This window comes from Dendrobates tinctorius, unplaced genomic scaffold (genome assembly GCF_039654945.1).
Source record: "Dendrobates tinctorius isolate UK_male_01 unplaced genomic scaffold, ASM3965494v1 ptg000086l, whole genome shotgun sequence".
NCBI classification, from domain to species: domain Eukaryota; kingdom Metazoa; phylum Chordata; class Amphibia; order Anura; family Dendrobatidae; genus Dendrobates; species Dendrobates tinctorius.
Genome location: NW_027361754.1, coordinates 57769263 through 57791125, shown reverse-complemented (window position 1 = coordinate 57791125; position 21863 = coordinate 57769263). Strand labels below are relative to the sequence as shown.

The window sequence follows — 21863 nt, the reverse complement described above, 5'->3', positions numbered from 1 at the left end:
AGGGGATCCGAAGGTAATAGTCACACATGGATAACGGCACCCGGAGTGGCTGCGTTACCATATAGGAAGATGTCTGTATCTTAAGTGGCTCATGGTAGATTGGAATAATTGTACCGCGACAAGCAAATCGCAAAAAAAAAAGTAAGGTCTGAATTTTTGCAAGTTTCTCACAGTCACAATGCATTGAAGTATAGCAGCGGCACACAGCAATCTTTGGCCATGCGCCATGTGTCACAGCCAACGTCGCCATGTAACCTTTGCCTAAGCGAGTATTGACTTGTGCTATGAAATTAGTAGGATCCATAGACTGTGTCATGGGCCGAAGACAAAAACACTGGAGAAAAAAATACTAGTGTGCATGCACACTTATCTAGAGTTCTATATGGCTATGGTGCATCATTATTTATTGCTAGCATGGTGGTATTATTTTCTCCCTATATGGTTATAATGTAGAGCAGAGGTGGGCAATTAATTTTCCTGAGGGGCCACATGAGAGGCCATGACTGTTGTGGAGGGCCGAACCAATATCTTGAAATTCTACTCAATATTAAGCAGAATTAAGTATGCTGACACCCCCTATATATCTTTACTCCCCCCCACAGCCCCTTATATACAGCATGAGCCTCACACAGCCTACTACATATGCGGAATGAGCCCCACACAGCCTCCCCCATATGCGGCATGAGCCCCACACAGCCTCCCCCATATGCGGCATGAGCCCCACACAGCCTCCCCTGTTATGATTAGGTCACCGAGGAGGATAGCCGGGGAATAAGCTAGGCAACCAGAAAGGTTGGTAACTTAGCGGATTGCAGACCCCTAAAACTAACACAACTAGAATTAGCCATGGGACGTACCTATGATGCCCTAGACGCCTCGGCCCATCCAAAGAGTTAAGCCTAAAGCAAGAAAGGGGAAAGCTAAACTGCCCTGGAGTAGAACCCCAAAGGAATAGATAGCCCCCAAACATATATTGCCGGTGAGACAAGATGAGGCACAAACACAGGCAGAAAATAGAGTAAGCAAATGATGGGGCCCAAACTGTCTAGACAGGATAGGACAGGAAAGATACTGTCTGCAATCACACAAAAACCCTAAAAAATCCAACACGACTGATGTACAAAAAACACTGTGGTCTCACAACCTCTCCCCCTGTATATCAGCAAACTGTCTAGATAGAACAGGACAGGAAAGATACTGTCTGCAATCACGCAAAAACCCCTAAGAAAAATTCGACACGTCTGATATGCAAAAATACTGAGGCCACACGACCTCTCCCCCACTAGATCAGAATTCTGGTGTAAACTGGAAGCAAAACAAAAGATCCTGATATAACAGGGGACTAGCAATACTGAACAGACTGACATAAGCTGTGGCATATGGAACGGGGTCCAGCACAGGTCCCAGCAGGGAACAATGCTGAATCCACACAGCAAAGCAGAAAGCAGAGAAAGGCAAAAACTGGATCAAATGCAAAAAGATTCCAGCAAACAAATAACGTATCTGAACGATGCAGGACCAAGCAGGGGGCAAGCGGACTACAAAATGCACAGGAAGAAAACCATATCACCAGCAACAACTGAGGGAAGCTTGCTCACTTAAATTTTCCCAGTCTGTAACACCTGACCTCCAATCATCCTCTTCAGGTGATTGACTTCTGTCAACCCGACCAGCTCCATTACCCGCAGCAACCACCAGAGTGAGCCCAAACTCAGAAGTCAGGTCAAAAGTGTTCACAACACTCCCCCATATGCGGCATGAGCCTCACACAGCCTACTACATAGGTGTCATGAGCTTCACACAGCCTCCCCATATACAGCATGAGCCTCACACAGCCTCCCTATATAGGGCATGAGCCCCACACAGACTCCCTATATAGGCATGAGCCCCACACAGCCTCCCTATATGCAGCATGAGCCTCACACAGCCTTCTACATATGCGGCTTGAGCCTCATACAATCTCCTTATATACGGCATGAGCCCCACACAGCCTCCCTATATGCGGCACATGAGCCTCACACAGCCTACTAGATATGCGGCATGAGCCCCACACAGCCTCCTTATATACAGCATGAGCCCCACACAGCCTGCCCATGTACAGCATGAGCCCCACACAGCCTGCCCATGTACAGCATGAGCCCCACACAGCCTCCTCATGTACAGCATGAGCCCAACACAGCCTCCCCATGTACAGCATGAGCCTCACACAGCCTTCCCATGTACAGCATGAGCCCAACACAGCCTCCCCATGTACAGCATGAGCCCCACACAGCCTTCCCATGTACTGCATGAGCCCCACACAGCCTTCCCATGTACTGCATGAGCCCCAGTTCCCCCATATACTGCATGAGGCTCCACACAGCCTCCCCATATACTGCATGAGCCCCACACAACCTTCTTATATACAGCATGAGCACTACAGTCTCCATATACTGAATGAGGCCCACACAGCCTCCCACATACTGATTGAGCCCCACACAGTCTCCCCATATATTGCATGAGCCCCACACAGCTTCCCTATATACTGCATGAGCCCCACACAGCCTTCCCATATACTGCATAACAGTATATAGCCTTCCCATAGCCTCCCCATGTGTTGCATGTCACCCCCATAAAATCCCCATGTGCTGCATGCAGTGGTGGATTATAATTAGGTCAATCTGGGCGGTAGCCCAGGGCCCAGTGGTGTGGGGGGGCCCACCAGCCCAGGGTAAAATTGCCCCATTATAATCCACCACCATAGCGCCACGGCCCCCCCATGTACCGATGCCATCCTCGCCCTCCCAGACAAGCCCACCGGCGTCACTGCAGCCGCTGCCCCTCACTCATAAATCCCCTGCTCTGTGAGCACAGGACCTGTGATGAGGTCACAAGAGGTGAGGATTCAGGGGTCACATGATCAGAGGCTTCAGTCCGAGTCCCCTGATCATGTGACCCCTGACTCCTCCCCTCCTGTGACCTTATCACAGGTCCTGTGCTCACAGAGCAGGGAATTATGAGTGAGGGGCAGTGGCGCCGGTGGGCTTGTCTGGGAGGGCGAGGATGTGCAATGAGAGATTATATTAGAAGAGTCATTAAGTCGGAGACTTATGAGCACATGTTCTGGTGTGTTGGGCTCCACATTTGGAATGTTCTGACCATGATCTGTTCATGTTCTCAATTGCAGAATAAGTCAGAAGATTTATGAAGCTGGGGACTTGTGAGAATGTCATCTAGAATGTTTGTCTCAGCATCTGATATCTTCTCGATGTTAATATAGAGTGTTCTAAACTGGTAGACATGTAAGAATATCTTCTGAAGCATGGAGCTCCTCATATGGTACCTTCTGACTGTGTATGTGTCCATGAGCTCAATGAAAGCATATACAGTGCAGGTTGTTATCGTGCTGGATGAGGGAAGTATGTGTGGGGTCAGGTCTTACGAGGGGTTTACAGGGTGGATGAAGCAGAGCTGTGTGCGCGAGGTGTACGGTGCGGAGCCATGTGTGTGCGCGAGGTGTACAGAGCGGAGCCGCGCGTGCGTGAGGTGCACGGAGGTGAGTGTGTACGAGATGTGCGGAGCCGCGCGTGTGCGAGGTGTGTGGAGCGAAGCCACGCGTGTACGAGGTGTGCGGAGCGAAGCCGCGCATGTACGAGGTGTACGGAGCGAAGCCGCATGTGTGTACGAGGTATACGGAGCGGAGTCGTGTGTGTACGAGGTGTACGGAACGGAGCCCTATGTGTACAAAGTGTACGGAGCTGAGCCGTGTGTTTACAGAGCGGAGTCGCATGTGTACAAGCTGTATGGTGCAAAGCCGCATGTGTACAAGGTTTACGGAGTGGAGCTATGTGTCTACAAGGTGTACAGAGCGTGGCTGCGTTTTGACCAGTTGAAAGTTATACAACCTGAGGATTGTGCATGTGTGCGCTGCCCGCATGTAGCAATATGTGTGTGTGTGTTTATATTTACTCCGACCCCTATATAAACCCTGCCCCTCTAACTGCCGTCCACTTTCCCATGCTCCTGTTCCAATCCTGGGGTCTTTTTGTCCCCCCTTGGTACTCCACATGCTGAACATCTGGGACATGACTAACATTGCGCAATGTGTGCTTGTTCGTCGCCAGATGCAGCGTCGTGTCCAGTGTGTGAGGAGACGGGACTTGTCTGTGGCGTTAACCCCTCTGCTGCCATGTTGGGCACAGCCTGTGGTGAGGAGCGTCTCTTCCTGTGTATCCGACCACAGGCTGCACATCGGAGGCTGCTTCTTCTATCTGGGGAAGTTCATGAAGCAGAAGCCCCTGTGTGACTCATGTGAAGTAACTTGTCTGACAGGTCATGGGTCCAGGTCAGCAGGTGATTGCAGACTATTAGCTGGTTTCGATGTTAGGTACAGGTGAGTCAGGACTAGATGTTGGGTGGAAGCCTTCCAGTATTTGTAAGGCCTAGTGCACACGATGAGTATTTGGTGAGTTTTTACCTCAGTATTTATAAGGCCTCGTGCACACGCTGAGTATCGGTGAGCTTTTCGCTCAGTATTTGTAAGGCCTCATGGACACGCTGAGAATTTGGTGTTTTTTACCTCAGTATTTGTGAGGCCTTGTGCACACGTTGTGTATTTGCTGAGTTTTTTACCTCAGTATTTAACCCCTTCCCGCCCCTTGACGCACCGTATGCGTCATGAAAACTAGTGACTTCCCGACCCCATCACATGACCCCATCACATGACCGGGGGGCCCACAGAGTCTGAACAGCCCGGGGCCCTGGCTACCCTTAATCCACCCCTGAATCCCCATTTGCTGTACGTCACCCCCATAGAATCCCCATGTGCTGTACGTCACCCCCATAGAATCCCCATGTTCTCTCCCTTAGAATCCCCATGGTCACCCCATAGAATCCCCATATTCACCCCCATAAAATCCCCATGTTCACCCCCATAGAATCCCCATGTTAACTTCAGAATCCCCATGTTAATTTCCATAGAATCCCCATGCTCACCCCCATAGAATCCCCATGTTCACTTCCATAGAATCCCCAGGTTCACTTCCATAGAATCCCCATGTTCACTTCCAAAGATTCCCCATATCCACCCCCATAGAATCCCCATGTTCACCCCCATAGAATCCCCATGTTCACTTCCATAGAGTCCCCAGGTTCACTTCCATAGAATCCCCAGGTTCACTTCCATAGAATCCCCATGTTCACTTCTATAGAATCCCCATGTTCACTTCCATAGAATCCCCATGTTCACTTCCATAGATTCCCCATGTCCACCCCCATAGAATCCCCATGTTCTGTCATTGTGTGGAAATCGGACCGCACTCAGATGTCACCCGAGTGCAGCCGATTTTCGAATATCAGATCAAAATCAGACATGTGCACGACCCCATAGACTAACTTTGGTCCGAGCGTGATCTGATGTTTTGTTGGATCGAAAATACACTTGCCTGCACCTGACACTAAAGCTGGCTATGCACATTATATAGCCATTCATTCAGCAGATAGCTCTCTCTCCCAAGTCCCTAATACACATGAACACCCAGTACAGCTCAGCGTACATGTGTTTTCGACAGAGGAGAGAAGAAAGCCGCATCCAGACTCTATCCAAACAATATCTGTTGGTGAGAATCAGGGGTCCCACACACATCAGATGTTCGGGAGGTCCTGCCAAAGTTGGTGGACTTTCATCTAATGTGTATGGGAGGCTTTCGGTCCACTGTATGTGGCTCCCCGGCGAATGGCAGCTTCAAATACTAGTGGTATAGCGTTACTTAGGGTAAAAAAACATATCAAGTGCTATTAATAATTGGTAACTAGCCAAGTCATTAAGTCATATTGACTTTTACCAACTGTGTCTTAACTTCACCCATCATACAGGTGTTTCTCAATAAATAAGAATATCATCAAAACGTTAATTTCAGTTTTTCAATACAAAAAGTGATGCTCATATATTCCATAGAGCCATTACAAACAGAGTGATCTATTCCAAGTGATTATTTCTGTTAATGTTGATGATTACGGCTTACAGCCAATGAAAACCCAAAAGTCATTATCTCAGTAAATTAGAATAATTAACAAAAAACACCTGCAAAGGCTTCCTAAGTGTTTAAAAAGGTCCCTTAGTCTGTTTCAGTAGGCAGCCACTGACACTAGAAGGCAGTCACTGACACACTCCACAAGGCGGGTAAGCCACAAAAGGTCATTGCTAAAGAAGCCGGCTGTTCATGGAGTGATGTATCCAAGCATATTAATGGAAAGTTAAGTGGAAGGACAAAGTGTGGCAGAAAAAGGTGCACAAGCAACCGGGATAACCGCAGCCTTAATAGGATTGTTAAGAAAAGGCCATTCAAAAATTTGGGGGAGATTCACAAGGAGTCATTGCTTCAAGAGCCACCACACACAGACGTATCCAGGACATGGGCTAGAAGTGTCACATTCCTTGTGTCAAGCCACTCATGACCAATAGACAGCGCCAGAAGCGTCTTACCTGGGCCAAGGAGAAAAAGAAGTGGCCTGTTGCTCAGTGATCCAAGGTGTTGTTTTCAGATGAAAGTAAATTTTGGATTTCATTTGGAAATCAAGGTCCCAGAGTCTGGAGGAAGAGTGGAGAGGCCACAATCCAAGCTGCTTGAGGTCCAGTGTGAAGTTTCCACAATCAGTGATGGTTTGGGGAGCCATGTCATCTGCGGGTGTAGGTCCACTGTGTTTTATCAAGACCAAAGTCAGCGCAGCCATCTACCAGGAAATTTTAGAGCACTTCATGCTTCCCTCTGCCGACAAGCTTTTTGGAGATGGAAATTTCATTCTCCAGCAGGACTTGGCTCCTGTCCACACTGCCAAAAGCACCAATACCTGGTTTACAAACAACAGTATCACTGTGCTTGATTGGCCAGCAAACTCGCCTGACCTTAACCCCATAGAGAATCGGTGGGGTATTGTCAAGAGGAAGATGAGAGACACCAGACCCAACAATGCAGACGAGCTGAAGGCTGCTATCAAAGCAACCTGGGCTTCCATAACTCCTCAGCAGTGCCACAGGCTGATCGCCTCACTGCCACGCAGCAATGATGCAGTAATTGATGCAAAAGGAGCCCCAAGTATTGAGTGCATTTACTGAACATACATTTCAGTAGGCCAACATTTCAGATTTTAAAATTATGTTTTGAAGCTGGTGTTATAAAGTATTATTTTAATTTACTGAGATAATGACTTTTGGGTTTTCACTGGCTGTAAGCCATAATCATCAACATTAACAGAAATAAACACGTGAAATAGATCTCTCTGTTTGTAATGACTCTAAATAATATATGAATTTCACTTTCTGTATTGAAGAACTGAAATAAATTAACGTTTTGATGATATTCTAATTTTGTGAGAAGCACCTGTAATTGGAAGAGAATCTCCACAAAGGAAATTCAAACTATACTTTTATTCTTTTTACCCCTTTTAATCCTCATGACTGGTGTCCCCCAGCTCCATCATTGCCCAACATCGGGCGAGAAAAGGTTACATGCATATAAAACACATAGATGGGACATCAAACGCTACTTGATGGGGTTGGAGTTGTGTCAAGATCTGCCTCCTACAGCTGCGACTTGTTCAGACTTCCAGAAGATGAATTCCGATCAGGATGGAGAAGGGTGGAGGGAAAGAAAAGAGGAGGTTTTAGAGTTCACAGTTGTTTCTGGGTCTGTGTGCAACTCACAAAGAGAGGCTGTAACAAGCCTGGGATAGGATAGGGCTAAGGGGACGAAAAAAGGGGCTGTAAGTCGTTAGGGGGGGAGCGAAACACCAAAACTGTTTTTGTTAAGCAGATGTTGTGTATCTTCTGAGAAGAGCTATTTCCCACCGGATCATATCTGCTAGAGCGGAGTGCGGCTAAATCCAGCGCAGGTGATTCTGGACATCCGCGACATTACACAGAAGACATGGGGCTGATCCACCATCTGCTGCTGTGCCAGCTCGTTATTTTCCACAGTAAGACGCTCACTAATTACCCTCAATGTTTCTGGAAGGATGTTTAGCATCTGCATGCCTACAACGATCTTATCCCACTGTCAACTTCTACAAAAGCTCCAGCCAACTTGTAGCTTTCCAGCTGTTGCAGAACCTAGTCAGATCATACTGGGAGTTGTAGTTTATTGGCATGACCGGCTTGTAGCATTATGCAGTGTGCAGAAGGTTATGTTATGTATGGCAACTAGCGATTCCTAAAACATTTAGCAGCTTCATAATTTACCTTACAAGAATAATAGTACTATGTCTGCCTACTATCCCAGGCAGAGGAGACCTTACAGACTCAAAGAAGAGTGGGCTTAGCACCCCAATGTTCATAGGTGGGTCAGCAATGGGCATACTTATCCCTGCTGTATTATGGATGTCCCTGTTATACCGGACTATGGCTGTCATTGTTATGGGGCACATTTTGGCTGACATTGTTATGGGGCACTGGGGTTGTCATTATTATCGGGTACTGGGGCTGTCATTGTTATAGGGCACTGTGGCTGTCATTGTTATGTGGCACTGTGGCTGTCATTATTATAGGACACTGTGGCTGTCATTATTATGGGGCACTGTGGCTGTCATTGTTATGGGGCACTGTGGCTGCCTCAATTATGGGGCACTGTGGCTGTCATTGTTATGGGGGACTGGGGCTGCCTTTGTTATGGCTCACTGTAGCTGTCACTTTTATGGGGCTCTGTGACTGTCACTGTTATGGTACATTGTGGCTGCCTTTGATATGGAGCATTGTGGCTGTCACTGTTATGGGGCACTATGACTGTCACTGTTATGGGGCACTGTGGCTGTCATTATTATGGGGCACTGTTGCTGTCATTGCTATGGGACACTGGCTGTCACTGTTATGAGGCACTGTGGCTGTCACTGTTATTGGGCACTGTGGCTGTCATTGTTATGGGGCACTGTGGCTGTCATTGTTATGGGGCACTGTGGCTGTCACTGTTATGGGGCACTGTGGCTGTCACTGTTACGGGGCACTGTGGCTGTCACTGTTATGAAACACTGTGGTTGTCACTGTTAAGGGGCACTGTGGCTGTCATTGTTATGGGACACTGTGGCTGTCACTGTTATGGGGCACTGTGGCTGTCACTGTTATGAAACACTGTGGTTTTCACTGTTAAGGGGCACTGTGGCTGTCACTGTTATGGGGCACTGTGGCTGTCACTGTTATGAAACACTGTGGTTGTCACTGTTAAGGGGCACTGTGGCTGTCATTGTTATGAAACACTGTGGTTTTCACTGTTAAGGGGCACTGTGGCTGTCATTGTTATGGGACACTGTGGCTGTCACTGCTATGGGGCACTGTGGCCGCCTTTGCTATGGGGCACTGTGGCTGTCTTTGTTATGGGGCACTGTGGGCTGTCACTGCTATAGGGCATTATGGCTGTTAATGTTATAGGTCATGATAGCTGCCATTATTAAGGGGCACTGTGGCTGTCATTGTTACGAAACACTGGTTGTCACTGTTAAGGGGCACTGTGGCTGTCATTGTTATGGGACACTGTGGCTGTCACTGTTATGGGGCACTGTGGCTGTCACTGTTACGGGGCACTGTGGCTGTCACTGTTATGAAACACTGTGGTTGTCACTGTTAAGGGGCACTGTGGCTGTCATTGTTACGAAACACTGGTTGTCACTGTTAAGGGGCACTGTGGCTGTCATTGTTATGGGACACTGTGGCTGTCACTGTTATGGGGCACTGTGGCTGTCACTGTTACGGGGCACTGTGGCTGTCACTGTTATGAAACACTGTGGTTGTCACTGTTAAGGGGCACTGTGGCTGTCATTGTTACGAAACACTGGTTGTCACTGTTAAGGGGCACTGTGGCTGTCATTGTTATGGGACACTGTGGCTGTCATTGTTATGGGACACTGTGGCTGTCATTGTTATGGGGCACTGTGGCTGTCACTGTTACGGGGCACTGTGGCTGTCACTGTTATGAAACACTGTGGTTGTCACTGTTAAGGGGCACTGTGGCTGTCATTGTTACGAAACACTGGTTGTCACTGTTAAGGGGCACTGTGGCTGTCATTGTTACGAAACACTGGTTGTCACTGTTAAGGGGCACTGTGGCTGTCATTGTTATGGGACACTGTGGCTGTCATTGTTATGGGACACTGTGGCTGTCATTGTTATGGGGCACTGTGGCTGTCACTGTTACGGGGCACTGTGGCTGTCACTGTTATGAAACACTGTGGTTGTCACTGTTAAGGGGCACTGTGGCTGTCATTGTTATGGGACACTGTGGCTGTCACTGCTATGGGGCATTGTGGCCGCCTTTGCTATGGGGCACTGTGGCCGCCTTTGCTATGGCAGCAGGAAAGCGGCTACTGACGTGCACAGATATAACTATATACCTAGAGAGGGCTAGACGTGTATGACATATACACATGTTGTATGGTACATGCTCCATTCCTGGAGCCGAGACCCCAAGCTATTCATACAATGGCCGTCATTAGCTCTCTGCTTGTCTTCTCTGTGACTCTGTGACTGCTGTAGAGAGATATGTCATTTTCGGTCCATGTTGTATCATTTTCCTCCAGTCCGGAGCATTTGGCAGTCATTATTCTCTTCTTGCACTTGGTGCAGTGTTAAGACTACAAAATTCCATCTTGAAACATAAGATATTTTATTTTATGAATGCCATGAAATATGTATGTTTTTTAAGGGGCCAATAACTCATAAAGCACCAATGAAAATCCGTTTTAGAATAGCGGTGTGTAATTCGTAGATTGACTATTTTTATATATATATATATATATATATATATATATATATATGTTATTATTATTTTAGATTTGTTTTTAATATAAATTGTGTGGTTATTCTTTTGAATATTTTTATTTTCCATGAAGCTAAGGTTCCTGACGTTCTGATATTTAAGGGACACAAGCCCAATTTAAAGAAAATCTTGCAAAATGAGGACATGCTTTTTGTCTGGCTGTTCCTTACGGACACATAAAAGCGATAAATTACTGTATATAGCTATATATAAACACCACAAAATACCAAAATCCACAAGACACTCGAGATGCATATTATCCCATGAAATCCTGGAGCCATAAACAAAAATTCTGGAGCCAATGGAAAAACAAAATGTAAAAAAGGGTTTAAATAATAGAGTGACACACTGGCGCTAGTCCACTCGGCCCAGAAGAAAAAATTGGGTGTTCCCAGATGCTGCTGGTGATTGACAAGGTTCTGTGCTAATTCTGGAGCCAATGGAAAAACAAAATGTAAAAAAGGACTACAAACCTGAAGCAATACAAATGATAGTGAGTAGACATGTATAGATATGTATCCCCCATCCTGGGCAATTTGCAGTAATAATGTCCAACATCCTGTGCCCCTTCCAATATGAATATTCACCATGTTGGGTCCCTTCCAGCAATAATGTCCAATATCCTGGGCACCTTCCTGGTCTAATGTCTCCCAACTGGCCCCCTTCCTGCTATAATCTCTCCATCATGAGCCCTTTCCTGTAATAATGTTCCTATCCTAGCCCCATCCTGATATAATATCCCCCATACTGGGACCCTTCCAGTTATAATGTCCCCTGTTATGATTGGGTCCCCGAGGAGGAAAGCAAGACCAAGCTAAGCCACAGAAAACCAGAGAGGTTGGTAACTAAGCAGATTGCAGACCCCTGATCCTATCCACGCAACTAGCAGTAGCTGTTGAGCGTACCTACGATGATTCTTGATGCCTTGACACAGCCGGAGAACTAAATAAGCCTAAAGCAAGAAAGGGGAAATCTAAACTGCCCCAGAGCAGACCCCAAAAGGAATAGATAGCCCCCAAACATATATTGTCGGTGAGACAAGATGAAAACACAAATGCAGGTAGAAAAATAGGCTGAGCAAACGATGGGGCCCAAACTAACTAGACAGGACAGGAAAGGAAAAACACTGCAATCACGCAAAAAACCCTGCAAAAAATGCCCAACACGCCTGATAGAAAAAATACTGAAGTCACTAGACTTCGCCCACTATATCAGCACTCTGGTATATTCTGAAAACAGAGCAAAGAGAGGCCAATCTAATAAGGGACAAAAACAAACTGGCACAAACAATAACATAAGGATGGAAATTCAGCACAGCCCCAGCCGGGGCTGGCTGACCACACAAAACTGAAATAGACAAAACCAAATCAAATGTGAACAATAGCAAAAGAACACTTAGCTTGAGCATGCAGGGACTGAGCTGGAAACTAAGACCTCAGGAGGCAGGAAAAAATCACCAGCAGGGATAGAGGAAGTCGGCTGTTTTAAATCCAGTCAGAAACTCCCAATGTCCAATCATCCTCCTCATTATCAGGTGGCAGGCCTCTGTTAATTAGATCAGCTCCATTACCTCCTGTAACCACCAGAGGGAGCCCGGAAAGAGAACTCGCGACCCCTCTGTCAATACAACCATCTCCACTACCTTCACCAGCAACCAGAGGTAGGCCAGAAAGTGAATTCACAACAGTCCCCTATCCTGGTGTAATGTCTCCATCCTGGGCCCCTTCCTGGTAAAATGACCCTCTACAACCGCTATCATTATGCCTCTGCATGCATGGTCCTGATCATCTTCCAGTCTTGTCCATAGCTGCCAGCTCACCAAGAACATCCAGGTATCTCCTAGAAAAAGATTTCCCAGACTCTCGTAACATCTGGCAAGTCACCTGTGTATTGCACAAACCTCCAGAAAGGTTTATGTTGAGGGGGTGCCTGAAAAATGGAGCATGGTCTGTGAAAGGGGCAAGCTGATACCAAAAACGATATGGTCGTGCCAACTCAAATCTCTCAAGAGACAATTTTGACAAATGTTTTGTCGCTTTAGATATTTTCTAAGCCATTTTGGCATGTTATATACTGTAATTATATATATAGAAAAAATAAAAGTTCATATGTGATTTTCGTATGATCATCCATAATATATTTTGTATACTGCGATCACTTGGGGGTAAAGTAGCTCATATAATCTCCATCTTCTGTGCAAGATAGTTGGCAAAGGACAAGCTTTCATGCCAACGTAGTAATTTTGGTTCCAACCGGCTTTATCTTCACATACAGCAAAGCAATGGTAGGTGTAAGGCCCTTTACAGGCTACCCGAATCATAATGTAATGTCTATACCGTTCCCTATGGTGATGGAGACTTCCACAGGCCTTAACATGGTCTGTTGGCCGGACTGGGAGCCATGTTTTTAGTATATATCAAAAGGAGCCTCCACATCCGGCTTCTAATGAGCTTTGTTGGACACCTCCAGACATAAGTTGGATGAAGTTGGAGCCAATCCATATCTCCCCCAGCTCCAACAACCAGGCCATATTTTGGGTTTTGATACCAACCCAAAGGCACAATAAATGCTTCTTTCTCTTCTGCATATATTCCCTGGTTGAATAAAATGTAATGTTGACACCTGACCTTCAAATCAAGATGGCCTGAACTTCACAGCTGAGACAAGCTTGGTCATAGACCTCTTTAAAGTCCACATGTACACACCATTGACTTGTTCTCCTATGGGCAAATCTCTTAGACTTATTTGCACCTAATCAAAGTTTCCCAATAAAATATGTCACCAGAGGACTCTAAAAATAAGACGCTTCGTATCACTGGATTATTGGCTCACATGTTGAAACAGATTTGCTTCTAACTCATAAAACTCTGACAAATGCTCCTTTACTAGCACTCTTATCAATTTAAAAGGAATGTAAAATGGAGCAGCTTTCTTGAAATATTGCCCAGATGTTAAGCAGAGTACAGGAATGAAGGTGACATTACACAGGGCTGCTGAAACCTCATGATGATGGATTGACAGCTTGCTCCCTATACTGTTCTTTCTGTGACATTTCAGAAGACTTTATTGGCGCCTAGTAGACTTGCCAACTACTTCAGGAGTCCAGGGGGTACACCATTTTTATAAGAGAGTAATAAAGTAAGTGACTCAGTGAAGGAATAGGGGTCTTTGTCACTACTCTGAGACAAGGAGGCATAAGCCTGGCGATGGATTCCCTTAACCAATTATTATGAGACCAAGCTTATTGGAAAAAGAAAAAATATGATCAGAACACAAAGTGGAAAGATGAGGATAATTAACAAGAAGGGTATGGTCACAAAAATGAAAAGTATGTTTTTGAAAAGTCAGAAAACTTGATTATAATACAGAACGAAAACACATAAAAACTGTGTATGTCTACATTAAGAACCCAATTGATTTGTCGAGGAAGCATGGTTGGTACAGGAGGCAGTTGTTGCCAAATATGTAGGGGACAAATGCAGAGAATACACTGGGCTTTTTATGGTAGTGGTTAGAGTTGAGTAAAATAAATTGCGCTGCCTTGGTCCAGTGATCAGTCTGGTCCTTCATGGCAGCCACACCAGGGCAGTTTTCACATCTACAGTTGGCATCCTAGACACCTCTGACATTTTAGGCACTTCACTAGTACTCACGCAATGTCATGAGACCACAGGGCCTAGTAAATGCTAGAGGTGCACAGAATGGTGGGTGTAGGATGTTAATTGTAGAAGTGAAGACTGTCCTGGTCCGACTGCCATGTAGGTCCAGACTGAACATCGGTCCAAGGATTTTGCTCAACTCTAACACTGCAGAATACAGAACCATGTGGAAGCATATGTACAAGGGGAAATGTATGATCAATATATAATAACCTATGAAAAGCCTGAATATCCAAAAAGTAGCCATGACATTGTAGAGAAACTGGTTTTCGGAATCTAAAAAGTTGGCAATGTCAAATGTCTAGACGATTAAAACTTGGCACAAGTATCCCAAGACAGTCTCACATTTGGGTTAAATTCCTACATATGTTACGTTATTCCCAATTTTACGCCTATATGTTTTTAATAATCTCATTTTAGACCTCACTAAAAGCCCCAAAAGACAAATATTCCCCAGTGAAGCTCTCAATTACGGTAGTTTTCTCATTAAAGCCACATGTACCACCACTGTCGCAAAGTGGGGTCATTTTAAAAAGACATTTTGCAGAATGGGAATAAATCATTGTATCTGATGGAAACCCATGGTCGTATCACCTCGAAAGGATTCTGAAACATAACTTATTCCATTATGACAATAAGGATTTACATATAGAGCTCCACTAAACAGCAGGCTTTGTTACAGCTGTTTGACACTGAGAATCATTACTAACATTTTTTGAGAAGAGAGATCATTCAGTGACAGTAAATTATTTATTCTAAGTACCGTAGTTACATTTATGGTTAAATCTCTTTACTGTACTAAATCTCATTCTTCAAGTTAGAAACCATTGTCCTACTGCCTTGTTTGGTTTTCTGAACCCCTCAATGATTTACATGTAATATTCATATTGTGTTTAGATATAATTACATCATATTCCTGTGTATCAGGTATATTATATCTAGAGGCCAATTGCACACGTCTGTACCTGCAAAGTACTAAGCGACTTAGGACACTCTGTAGTAGAGCTTGCACAGGTGGGTTTGTGCTGATGCTACACATTTTCCTGTTATTCATCATATTATTGTTCCTCACCTTACTTACTGTATACATATCTGCTGAGTATTCGATTCTATAAGTCCTAAAGGCAGCACACTACTAAAGATTATGATTTCTTTTAACTTTTTTTTTTGCAGAGAACTCTGTCCATAAAATAAACGTATCTAAATATTAGAACGTTTGTGACAATCCATGACATGGGATCAGTATCGAGCTGGTTTACCTTTAGACCACCAAAAATATACAAAGGGACCACTGTAAAGGACTAGTGAAGTAAAAGTAGTGAAATAACGCAAAGAACTAGTAAACATAGTGAAATAATACAAAGAACTTGTAAAATTAAAGTAGTGAAATAACACACAAAACTAATAAAAAATAGTGAAATAACGCAAAGAACTTGCAAAGTTAGGCTAGGTTCACATTAGCGTTCCTCAGAGCTGCGGAGGGCTGCGAATTTCCTCTGTGAAGCTCTGCCCACTGCCACACCTCCTCCAGAAGCTCCGCCTACATCTGCATGCAGCCTGCATACCTATCTTTAACAGTCGGTACACAGGCCATGCAGATGTATGCGGATGCGTCCACATGCGTCGTTTTGACGATGCGGCAAACTGCGTTGAACACACCGTGTTGCAATTTGTTTTGTTCGCCGCATCGTCAAAATGACGTATGCGGACACATCCGCATACATCCGCACGGCCTGCATACCCAATATTAAAGATAGGTATGCAGGCTGTATGTAGATGTAGGCGGAACTGACCCGAGGAGGTGCGACAGTGGGCGGAGCTTCATGGCGGAAGTCTGCAGCCCTCTGCAGCTCTGAGGAACGCTAATGTGAACCTAGCCTTAAAGTAGTGAAATAACGCAAATAACTTATATAGTAAAAGTAGTGAAATAACGCAATGAACAAGTAAAGTAGTGAAATAATACAAAGAATTAGTAAATTAAAGCTAGTGAAGTAATGCAAAGGAGTATTAAACCTAGAACTATGTGATCATCTTCATTCACAATGGTGCTTGACTGCAGCCAGCAAGGAGTTAATATACATAACCTGGGCATCAGACAATCACCGGGTTCTTTAATATGTCGGTTCCATTTTGAATGGGCTGCTAGGCATTTCAAGACTCCAGCCATTTCCAATTGTCTTATACTCCAGAGCAGCATTCATAATTCTGCTGGTTTCTTTTACATTTACTCAACAAACCTTTCGACAGTCAAATGTCAAATCCTTGGCAGTTTAACTGCGCTTCTAAAATGGAATACACAACATGAGATTTGTTTTTTTACCTTCAAAAAGGCACCAGTTCGGCGCCGAAATGCGTTGATTAATAAAAGCCTCTATTTTATACCATCGCAAATTCTTCATTTCATCAAGTGAATCCCAAGTACCGTGAGCTCTCCACTAAAGTGTCTTGCTATGTGGAAGAATTTTTCCTGCAGCCACGGATTCTAAGGCTTCTAGTGGTGTTGTGTCCATACACAACCCAACCATCATGCTCACCATCTCTCATTTCTCTTGCGGTATCGATAGCATCTAAAATGGAGTAAGAGTATTAGATTACTGTAGTAAAACAAGTTAAATTCACAATCCAGCAGAAGTATGAATGCAGCTCTTGCCTGTTGATACAGGGTTAGGGTTCATATTAAAGTTTGTGCAAACTGATTCACAGAAGCTTGTCCACGCTCAGGTCACTAATCGGTGGCCACTGGATGGCCGAAAAAAAGTAGCCTATAACTAATCCTAAAACGATGTTATTTTATTTTAAGGGAATAAAGAAAAGTGATATCCTAGTAAGTTTGTTCTTCTGCGCTCTGACATTTGATTGTCAGGTGTCTGGCTAAGAACTTCAGGGTGGAACCGTCCATTCCTATCATATCTAGTCATTGTAAATGGCATCATTTGTTCTACAGGCAGAATAAGAGCCGTATTTGTCTTCTCTCTTCCCCGTGGGCAGAGATTTGGCAAATTGTAAATTGTTTGAATGCGTGAATGGGAGAGATAGCTGTCAGAAGGAAATTTGGATAATAGGATTGGGCATGGATGCATTTAACCGCACAGAACTGTGTTTAGCAGAGGAAAAAAAGAAGCAAAGCATAGCGTGAAATGACCGAACATCACAGTACGGGTGCATGGGTCCTCTCGAGTCAAGACTTGTCTAGACTATAATAACTGGCGGAACATATGGAGTGGAGATGAAGACAATGTGACTGACGGGGCACTTATCGAGATGAACAGGAAAATATCAGTGTACTGTAATATAATAAGACGGAGACCAAATATCTGACACAATGCAACATGTCATCAGTCAGCACGTTCCCGGGCTATGTTTTTCATCATGTGAAACAGTCCTAATGCATCTATTATCACAGCGGAAGAGAGCTGCAGAGGTGCAGAGTACGGCCTCAGTCCAAGTGCCAACCTGTATAGTTCTGTACTGTAGAAACTACATGTGGTGCCTTCATCAGGTGCTGTAATACAGAGATAGCTGTCAGGGGGCATAAAGCAGGATGTGGCATGATAAAAAAACTGTTAGGAGAAATCTTCATATGCCTTTGTATGAAATCAGAGACATATGGAGACACAGAAAGACCTCATAGTAGTCTGTGAGTGCCATACTTAGAAGTCATAGGGCCATGATTTCTGAGACCTATTGGGGAAGTTTTGTCTTTCCTTTTGTTCATTATACTGATTTTCTTCCAAATGTTACAATTATTTAAAAGAAAAAAAACACATAACATAAAGATGATCATTCACTGTAGTTTTTTTTTATTATTTAAACTATGTGCCTCATCCAGTTGTCACTGATCCACTGGTTTTATGACAGTTTTTCTTTTCCTTCCCCGTCCCTTCCAAAGTTATGCCCCCCTGTAAGAAAGTTTGCCAACAATCTCCTGGGCGTATACCACAGAACTTCTCTGTGGTCATTTGCTTTTTCTCCTTTGATGCTGGCCAATCAAAATATGGCCACTCCCACAGTGAAGTTCTGTGGTACACGCCCAGGAGGTTCAAGGTAAGCTTTGCAACTTTATTACAGAGACATAACTATGGAAAGGGGAGGCACAGGAAATACATAAAAACTGTCCTAGAATCAGTGGAGTAGCCACAATTGGAGGAGGGACTCAGTTTAAATCTAAAAAAAAATAAATGAAAAGTCCTGTGTAAAGATAGGGTGAAAAATAATAAAATTATGTATATGCACCTGTTGTCATCACCGTAGATCCAGTGTAGGCCAATCTGGTGTTCTGAGTCAGCACCAGAATCAATAATATCAGTGTTCTGCTATCTAAGGACTTCTGAGACCAGTGATTGGCTTCAGTGCAGTGGTCAGGTGACTATAACAGCACCTGATCAGAAAAAAACAGACCCCAGCAGTCCTGTGATAGAAAAATGGTGGTATCTTGACTTCCGATGTTGGTGGAGACTACAAGAGCGCCATGCAGAGGATCAGCCAGGTGATAGCAGAGAAGTATACATCATTTTATTATTGTCATCCCATCCTTTACATCTGTAAATTTTACAATGAGGTCAGAAAACCCCATTTAAAACTAGTTTTAAGCAAAACAGGTTTCAACAGATAGAGGGATGGAACATGCTGGATTTAATATGCCCGATCCTTTGTTTCGACTGGAGGAGTGTCGAGAACTATAAAAGATTCAAAAGATGTGAAGAGAAAGAGGGATAAGGCATGTTGGATTTTAACATGCCCGATCCTTTGTTCCCATGGGAGAGGGCAGCCCCATTCAAATCTATTTTTAAGCAACTTCTTATTAATTCTTAAATAGTTCATGGTTCCAACAGATGTCAGTGGACAGAGGGATGGGACATGTTGCATCTTAACATGCCCAACCCTTTGTTCCTGCTGCCAGAAAGGTTTTGTTGTGCCTTATCCCCTTCTGCCATTGCATCATGAGTTGGGGCGCACAAAAGTTGACTGAATAAATGTTTGGGCAGCTTTATAGGCGTTTTGCTCTGGATCAGGGTGGTCCAAAATAATAAAATTTCGCCCGATCTGTGGTCTATATGTAACGGATATGTTTTTACATGAGACAGTTTTTAACATTTCTCTATTATATTCATTTCATCATTGGCCACGGCGCATTCTTATACGCCGTTTATCTGCTCTTGGACTGTAGACTATGGGTTATAACATAAACAGTGCATTTTTTCAGAATAACACAGCTGCACGCATATGAGAAAGGGAAACCAAACAAAATGACCTAGAAAAAAAGCCATCCATTCTGCTGCGGTTTAATAACATAGAGTCTTTGATAACGGAGGAGGGAAAGGGGGTTAAATAATTTTTTTTTAAGGTTTATTGCGAAACCAAGAGGCGTTTAGAAAAACAGATTTTATTAGCAGCAGTTTTAGAAGCATCTGCATCTAATTTGGAATATTTACACACAATATAGGCTACCGGCAGAATGAATACCTGCTACTTATGAGGTTTTTTTTTCCATTAGACTTGGATATATGACTCATTAATTTCTTTATTACTGACCTGAGCTGTGCATGTGTCTGCAACACTGTATATATAGAAACCATATGTGGTGGTTTGCGGCTGTCACAGCATGGTGGGAGTTGTTTTCCAACAAGTCAAGACCTACAAATTGCAGATACTGGAGTAAGTAATGCAAGTGAGTGAAAAAAAATGGGCATTAAGTATCAACACTGTTTTAAAAGGGACTTGTCACTTGCCATGAAAGCATATTATTTTACCCAGTGTAAATACTGCTGTTCTCCCAAATCCGGCGCTGTTTTTCTTTTGTTCTTGCGCCTCTCCGTTCCTTAGATATGGCCCTCATTTTTATATAAATAAGTCTGCTTTAGCCAACTGGGCATGCTCCTTAATAGTAGAAGATGTGAAGACCACGCCCACGTGTTAAAAAGACTAGATCTATATACAAGGGAAATGGATCCATATCTCAGGAATGGAGAGGCGCAGAAACAAAAGAAAAACATCAGATTCAGAAGAATAGCGGGTTTTACACCAAGTAAAAAAAAAAGAGTATTTATGACTAGTGTTGAGCATTCCGATACTGCAAATATAGGGTATCGGCCGATATTCGCTGTATCGGAATTCCGATACCGAGTACCGATATTTTTTTCAATATCGGATACCGGAATCGGAAGTCCCCATAATGCAATGAGCCACTGTTGTGGCTTTGATTGGCTGCTGAAATGATGTCATCATGATGCGCGGTCTGTGCGCATCATGATGCGCGGTCTGTGCCGACTGTGGGGGGCCTGTACGGGCCTGCCGGGGGCCTGTGCCGGCTGCCGGGGATCTGTACGGGCCTGCCGGGGGCCTGTGCCGGCTTCCGGGGGCTTGTGCCGGCTGCCTGGGGTCTGTACGGGCCTGCCGGGGGCTTGTGCCGGCTGCCGGGGGTCTGTGCGGGCCTGCCGGGGGCTTGTACCGGCTGGCGGGGGTCTGCTACAGACATACAGTACATACTACATTCATACTACATACATACTACATATATACTACATTCATACAACATACATACATACTACATACATACATACATACATACTACATACATACTACATATACACTACATTCATACAACAAAAATGGGCATTAAGTATCAACACTGTTTTAAAAGGGACTTGTCACTTGTCCACATTTCCCGTGGATGCCAAAAGTGAGACTAGGGACTATTTTTTTTACAGTGGCGGAGGAATACAGTGCGGAAGAATACCTACCTCCCGTCATTGGATTCCTGGAGCCCCGTAGAGAGCGGTCGCATCAGCTGATGCTGCTGTTCTCCACGGGAAATTGGCGTGGGACACTCGTGGATTTCTGCGGATCAGGGAGTATATGGCTTGTTTGTTGTTTTCATATTTTTTCATAGATGACACTGGCTTCGGGGAACAATGTGACAAGTATTGGTGAGTATGTACTCTGTTATATGTCAACACATTAGCCGGATGATGGGACTACTACTGTCTCATCATTGGCTAATGTGTCAATCACTGTCATTGTAGCAGGCATCGCCCGATGGGACTTGTAGTCCCATCGGACGATGCCTGCACACACACAAGACCCCCAGCAGGCCCACACAGACCCCCAGCAGCCGGCACAAGCCCCCGGCAGGCCCGTACAGACCCCCGGCAGCCGGCACAAGCCCCCGGCAGGCCCGTACAGACCCCCGCAGCCGGCACAAGCCCCCGGCAGGCCCGTACAGACCCCCGGCAGCCGACACAGACCCCCGGCAGCCGGCACAAGCCCCCGGCAGGCCCGTACAGACCCCCGGCAGCCGGCACAAGCCCCCAGCAGGCCCGTACAGACCCCCGGCAGCCGGTACAAGCCCCCCCGGCAGGCCTGTACAGACCCCCGGCAGGCCCGCACAGACCTCGCCCGCACACACAGAGACGCACAGTGTCCACCC

General features: G+C 45.0%; 1 protein-coding gene and 1 long non-coding RNA gene across 7 annotated transcripts in view; one reads left to right on the top strand and one right to left on the bottom strand.

The window, feature by feature from the left end:
• Positions 1 to 21863, top strand: part of MXRA8 (matrix remodeling associated 8) — a 160680-nt gene that overhangs the window by 103801 nt on the left and 35016 nt on the right. Inside the window, exon 1 of one of the 6 annotated variants that reach the window (XM_073585448.1) lies at positions 7648 to 7953. The exons of 4 other annotated variants lie outside the window; for them this stretch is intronic. In XM_073585448.1, the coding sequence (XP_073441549.1) occupies positions 7905 to 7953 (49 nt within the window). In that variant the 5' untranslated portion in view covers positions 7648 to 7904. Of the gene's footprint in view, positions 1 to 7647; positions 7954 to 21863 lie in introns of those variants that run through there. One more of the 6 variants, XM_073585446.1, reaches the window with a different exon arrangement.
• Positions 16439 to 21863, bottom strand: part of LOC141097919 (uncharacterized) — an 85101-nt gene continuing 79676 nt past the window's right edge. The window contains exons 2-3 of the long non-coding RNA XR_012234092.1: positions 19970 to 20071; positions 16439 to 17004 (exon numbers count right to left, since the gene is read on the bottom strand). This is a non-coding gene — a long non-coding RNA (uncharacterized lncRNA). The remainder of the gene's footprint in view (positions 17005 to 19969; positions 20072 to 21863) is intronic.